The sequence below is a fragment of the Apteryx mantelli genome, chromosome 10, assembly GCF_036417845.1.
Source record: "Apteryx mantelli isolate bAptMan1 chromosome 10, bAptMan1.hap1, whole genome shotgun sequence".
Lineage (NCBI taxonomy): Eukaryota > Metazoa > Chordata > Aves > Apterygiformes > Apterygidae > Apteryx > Apteryx mantelli.
In genome coordinates, this window is record NC_089987.1 from 17,668,371 (window position 1) to 17,675,000 (window position 6,630).

The following is a 6,630-nucleotide window of genomic DNA, read 5'->3' on the forward strand; positions in this document are numbered from 1 at the left end:
TACTATGGATTCATAATCATATTAAGGACAAGAGGTATAATTCCTCAAGAAAAGTATTTCTCATCCCAGCTGTTCAGTATTAAATTTTCTATTATCCCCAATTTACAACTTGATATACTAGGGCAGAAGAGCAGAGAGGCTATTTCTTGTTTAAAAAGGCAAGCACCACCCCCCCCCCCCAAACTGGTACTAAAAAAAATCCCATAAAGCAGAATACCTGGATTTTTGGAATTGTAAAAAAATATATATACAATGAACATAAAATTGGTCATTTGTGGGTCTTTTGAAGCATCCATAATTTAAAGGCAGCCAAGCCGATTTATTTTTCATAAATCATAATAATGTGAGGAGATAAAACTCTACTGGGTGAAAATATTGGGCTGAATTTTGTGTCCCAAAACTCCCATCGAGGTTAATGATCATTGCAGATGCATAAGGGAAGCCAGATCATGTGCAAGGCCAAAGCAATTTTTTTTTTTTTTACAATCAAGTTATAAACCCCATATAACATATGGAGGCTTGCAAGTGGACATCTTAACACAGATATAGCAGCGTAAGCATGCCACAAACATACAATCTCATAGAATAAAATTAATATCAAATATAAAACATTTGAACCAAATCAAGCCTTAAATCTGATATATTATTTCCTTCAAAGGAAACTTACCTAGGCTCAATAAGGTCTTTGCTAGCAGCATTTTTTTTTATAAAGAAATGAAAAATGCCAAAATATCTACAATTTTATGAGGAGTAGTTGAATAGTTAAGAAGAAAGTTCCCACTATTAAAGGGTATGAAAAATATACTAGCAATTAATATGCAATACATATATGTATACCCATACATACAAATATAAACACGCACATACAACCTGGACAGTTCATGTTAACCAAGGGAAAGGTTAAATAATACATTCAAAGGCATTACTAAATACAGGTACACTTTAAAAACACAGAGACAGCAAATTTTATCTGTTGCAAAAATGTATTTGATTACTCGAGTAAAATTACAGTATCTCTGCTGTTAGTAAGTATTAAATGTTAAAGAAACTGGACCTCTTTTCTTTTCAACTTTCCGAGAAAGTGCATGTAACAGTCCAAGGTTCCCCCTACCCACCCCCCATACCTAATACAAAATAAACAAACACTATACTTGTTCCCTTGGTCGAAGAGTAGGGCTTGGGTCTCGTAAGGAACGTATGTACATTTTAATGAACGTGATGTCTTATTGTATATACAGGAGCATCTACAGTTGTCCACGGAAGATGCTCAAGATGCTATACTTAGCAGCATTGTGAAAGTCCAGCACATTTTCTATAATGAATATACCTACAAGGCAAAATGTTACGTCTCAGTTTCAACTACCAAAACAACACTTCAGTATCTTCTCTAATAATCTGCGTGCTTATTACTGTACAGAAATGTATTAACATTTAAGACGACTCAAGTAAAAAGCACAATACAAATAACAGTTCAAAACGGAAAATGTTAAACCTACAAAAATTAAAGCAGTTTTAATTTTATAATAAAAATCAAAAACTGAGCTGTGTAAAGGACCCACACTGTTCAGTCTATATTCTTTCAGTCCTTTTCTTAATTCTGTTTGGAAAAATTAAACAATGTGTTTGCTGATAAAATTTCCAGCAGGATCAAAGTGTACATTTATATACAGATTTTTATTAGAGATCTAATGCATCACTGAGGCATTGCATCAATACCAGAGTTCATGTTAAACTGGATATAGAAAATAAGTTAATGCCAGAATAAGATCACCTAGCAGAACAGACTTGCAACTGCCATAAATGTTACAGCAAGTTTACAGCACTCTAGTCGATTAGTATTTAGTTCAAAATACAGGAGACCAAAGTTAATGCTTGCATTTGTTTGCAAAGCAAGGTTATATCACTAATAAATAAGCTCTCTTAGAACTCTAGAAGTAGAACATGGTACAAAAGAAAGTCTTTGTAATGTTGTAGCTTGCAGTTTGAGAAAAGCAACCCTAGGTTGCACTATTTGCAGGAATGTTATTTATGGAGTTTTTTCTAATTTGTTACAATTTCTTTGTTGTCTTCCACAAAACGCGTGAATCGGAAGTTTGTCCCATTTTCATTGCTTGCCATTTTCTCCAGACCAGCTAGAGGTGCATTGGGTTCTGAATTCGGGAGCTTCTCCAGGCTTCCCGTCAAGCCGCTGATGGGCGAGCTGCCGCCGTTGCCCAGGCCCCCCGGCGCAGGCGGGATACCGCCGTTCTGGATGACGGAGATCTCATTGGTCTTCATGGCCAAGCCATTGGAGAGCGCTGCTGCGTACTGGTTCCAGAAGCTGGAGGGGTCTCCGTTCCCCGACCGCGCAGCCAAATCCTTCTGAAACATTTCTGGGAACTTTACAGGATTGCCTCCTAGAAATGTCATGGGGCCATCTACGGAAAGTCGTCTGCCTCGTCTTGCAGGAGTACTGTTCCACATGTGAGTGCCCATGTGAACCTGAAGAGAAAGAAAGGAAGAAACAAACAAAAAATTGTGGTTGGCACTGAATTTCAAACTTATTTTGACCACAGAGGGGAGAGAGGTCCACAAACACGTCCGGTCTTGTTACGTAATGAACGGCACTAAAGGTAAAGGATGCGGTACTCCATTTCCCATCTGGTTTAGTAAATAAGCTTCTTCTAGATCAGCCCATCACCATTACCCAGAATACCCTGTTTTCCTCCTGAACAATACATTGCTTGTTACTCTTTTTTTATTACATGTATTTAGTTTATAATGACTTCACGTTATTCAGTCAATTGCAGATAGCTGCTTTCAGGGCTAGAATTGCTATGTCCACTTTCATTGTAATGGTAAGTATTGTATTTGACACCCTTTACCCTATAAACGTCCTTTTCAGACAGGCAGAAAGTATCCTTTACTGATTGCTCATCGGAGAGCCTCGTGTATAGACAGAATGGCCTGAAAGTAATTATTCATCTCACATTACTGGCAGCAACCTCTAGAGAAATACTCTGTCAACAGAAAAATGTACACACTAAAGTGCTCAACTGGTGTTCTAAAACATAAGTATATTTGCTTTTTCAAACACATATCAGTAGGAAATGTTAGTTATATAATCAATTAAAGTAATGCCCGTTAGTTCCAGAATTATGTTAATAGTTTTTTTAAACAGTCATCATTTTACATGATAGTTATGAAAAACAGCACATTCAAGAGCCTTTCACTTCTTAAAGAGGCATTTAAGTTACTAAATGCATTTCTCTATGAATTAATACTCCTTACCAACATTGGGCTATTCAATTTCATACTCTACACAGACAGTTTTTGCTGGTGGGTGAATTTTATCAAGCATCAAAACCACCTCACCCTTCAGACCTGCTCCAAACACAAGCACTCATCAGCAAGAGCCCATCTAGTACTACCAGAGATGACAGAAGAAAATCTGTGGTACATTTTTTGTACCACAGATACCCCGAGGTAGCACTGCTAACAACATTAGCAGATGTAAAAAATCCACCTCCTTTCCCCCCTGCAACAAGCCAAAAGTGAAACCTAAGAACAGCAAGAAGGAAAAGTACCTTCAGATTGCCTTTTGTTGTGAATGCTCTTCCACATATAGTGCAGGCAAAGGGTTTCTCACCAGTGTGTGTCCTTTCGTGGATCTGCAGAGCACTGGAGGAAGAAAACGTTTTCCCACACGTGTTGCAGTAGTGCTGTTTGGGGGTTCTTCGGGGGAGAGCTGGGAGCAGGACAGGCGATGTGGCGGAGGAGGGCAGCGGCCCTGAAGCAACCAGACCAGAGGGTGTTTCTTTGCTGTCCTGAGGAGAGCCATGCACAAAGCCGTTAACCTCAGTCTTTATGAGCGATGACAGTGAACTAGCAGGCATAACCGAAGAGTTCTGATTAGGGCCGATACTGGAATTGGGCTCAAAAAGTTGTGATGGTAGATCTCGCATTTGATGTGTCAACATATGCTGCTTCAAATTACCCTTTGTGGAAAAGCCACGATTGCAAACTGTGCAAATAAATGGTCTCTCTTTGGTATGACTTCTGTAATGAATGTCCAAGGCACTCTGACAAGCAAATGTTTTGCCACAAATGTCACATGCGGTGTTTTTAAATTTACCTCTATCTCTGAAAGGAAAGAGCATACTCAAAGACTCTTCTTTAATCATTTTATCAGTGTTACTAGACGTCAAGTCCAAAGCACCACTGTTAGCAGGGGTTGGAGACAAACCGTTGGCAAACTCATTCGGTAAAGCTCTTACTTGTTTCTCTTCGATACTTGGTGACTTGTGGTAATCATTAGTGCTGTTAGATGGGGACAAGGCCTGCATGGAAGAGGTAGACTCTGAGACAGCAGGACTTCCAGCACTTTGGCTTTCCATATCACCACCAACAGATGATGAATCGTTAGTCAAAACGTCCCCTTCCACTGACCCATTTTCAACTGACTTTAAGCTTGCCTGAAGTTGTTCAGCAAGTCCTGCATTGATCATCTTCATCTGATTTTCCAAAGCAGCAATACTTGACATTTCCAGGGGCAGCGGGGAAGAAGACAAGCTGTCTTGTGATGCATCTGCAGATTTAGGAGTATCTGGCACACTGCTGTCAGGACAGTCTTCCATGTTCTCATCTGAGAAGTTGTCTATATCATCAAAATTCTTTTCATCAAAAGATCCCGTATCTGATTCCATTGACTCTGGATAGTTTTCCGTGACTGGGGTGTTGGGAATCTGCCCTCCCATATGCATTCGGATATGCTGCTGAAGCACAACAGCGTTGGTGAATTTTTTCTGGCAGATTGGGCATGAGTGTTGTACTCTCAGCGGGGGCATGGCACGGTGGACACTATAATGAGTCTTTAAGTTGCCTTTAGTAGTGAAAGCACGACCACAGATTTTACATTTAAATGGCCTTTCACCGGTATGTGTGCGATAATGCATTTTCAGTGCGCTCTGGCAACTGAGAACTCGATGGCAAATGATACACTCGTTAGGATCGGTTGCCTTTTTGTCAATGTTTTCTACCAGTTGCTGCAATTTTGATGTTTCAGATGCTGGCGTTGAATCCAATAGTCCTCCAAATGGAAACTTTGCCTTAAATTGCTCTGACATTAGAGGCATCAGTGGATTTGTAAAAGTGGCAACGCCGCTGGAGCCCGAGTCTGCTGCCGGCGAGCTCACAGAGCTGCTCATGTTAGTGATGGAGTTTGTGTTTTGAGGGTTTTCTTCCATTTTGCCATTTGAGGTAGGCAAAGCACCAGCCTCTACCTCATCAGAAAGTCCATTGGAAATTTTTGATGTGGGATCAGCTGTTCCCGAGTCACTCTTGACAGAGCGCGGAGGGCTAGCGGAAGGATGGCTAATGGGAATAGGTTGAGGCTCCTCAGTTTTGATGAATGGGGTCAAGCTTGGAATCGTGGGTGGGAGTGGCAGGCCAACAGACGTCGTCAGGGTGGAGAGGACTGGCTTGCTGTCCAGCCAGCTCGTGACAGGCTTCTCCGGCGGTATAGACATTCCATAAGGAATACCTGTGCTCGTAGGAATATTGTCCAAGTGCTCTGGCACCGGGTATGGATTCATCTGAATATGAGGGTACTTTTCTTTATGACGCTGAAAGTGAACTTTTAAGTTTCCTTTTGTGGAGAACCTGTTTCCACATATGTTGCATTTAAATGGCCTCTCGCCAGTGTGAGATCGTAAATGAATCTGCAAGGCACTGTCACTCCCAAACACTTTAGCACAGAACCTGCATTTATGCTTAAAGAACGCCTCATCTGAATTACTTTTTGCTTCAAAAGCAGTTACATTTGGTGGCTTGCTTTTTCTTTGCTGTGCCAAGGCAGTCAAGGAGTTTAAATCCTCTGCAGGTGTTCCAATATTGGACAAGGGATTGGAGAAAACAGAGTTACTAGGTGTGGGCTGAGGTAGAAGTGGATTAGATGCAGGACTTAATAAACTGCTTATTGCAAAAGCTGGTGAAGATGATGCTGATACTGGTGGGTTGCTGAGCTGTGAGCCACCAATACTTGAAGCCACTTTTTCTGAGGACGGTGTTGTAACTGCTGCTGCCAATATGTTAATATTTGGAGAAGAGCCACTACTGGATGGAATTATAGTGTTGCCAGGGTTGCTCTGAGGTAGCTGTATAGGGGGTAGCTGTTTCACACCACTGATGCTGGCAGATTGACTAGCAAGGCTTTGTGCTAATCCAGCTGCTGCAGCCAGCTGCTGGGATAAATGGGAACTTAATGTGGACAAGGGGTTGGCAGATGTTCGTAAAGTACCTTGAGAAGGGCTAGAAGATGTTGGCATGTCTGTATTTTGGGAAGCCAACAATAATATTTGGTGGCGAATTTGTTCAATCAGTTGCAACTGGTGGATCTGCTGCTGCTGTAAAGCCAACAGTTGCTCCATTAGGGCAGGTACAGCAAGCTTATTGTTCGATGCACCGTTACATCTTGCTTCCTGTGAGAACTGTGCTACTGCCACTTTTGTACTTTGAAGGTTTTCAATTATTACATTACTATTTATCACTGAAAAGTTGCCTAATGTTGTCAGATCCCCTATGTGAGGTAGAGAGGTTGTTACAGCTGAGGTACCCATTGTGGAGCTGTTACTGCTTGTAATACTATTGTTG

General features: G+C 41.1%; 1 protein-coding gene across 1 annotated transcript in view; it reads right to left on the reverse strand.

Moving 5' to 3' along the window:
- Positions 1-223: 223 nt before the first annotated feature.
- SALL1 (spalt like transcription factor 1) overlaps positions 224-6,630 on the reverse strand; it is a 15,077-nt gene continuing 8,670 nt past the window's right edge. The window contains exons 2-3 of the mRNA XM_067302904.1: positions 3,567-6,630; positions 224-2,481 (exon numbers count right to left, since the gene is read on the reverse strand). The exon at positions 3,567-6,630 is cut by the window's right edge and continues 349 nt beyond it. Coding sequence (XP_067159005.1) covers positions 2,041-2,481; positions 3,567-6,630 — 3,505 coding nt within the window. The 3' untranslated portion in view covers positions 224-2,040. The remainder of the gene's footprint in view (positions 2,482-3,566) is intronic.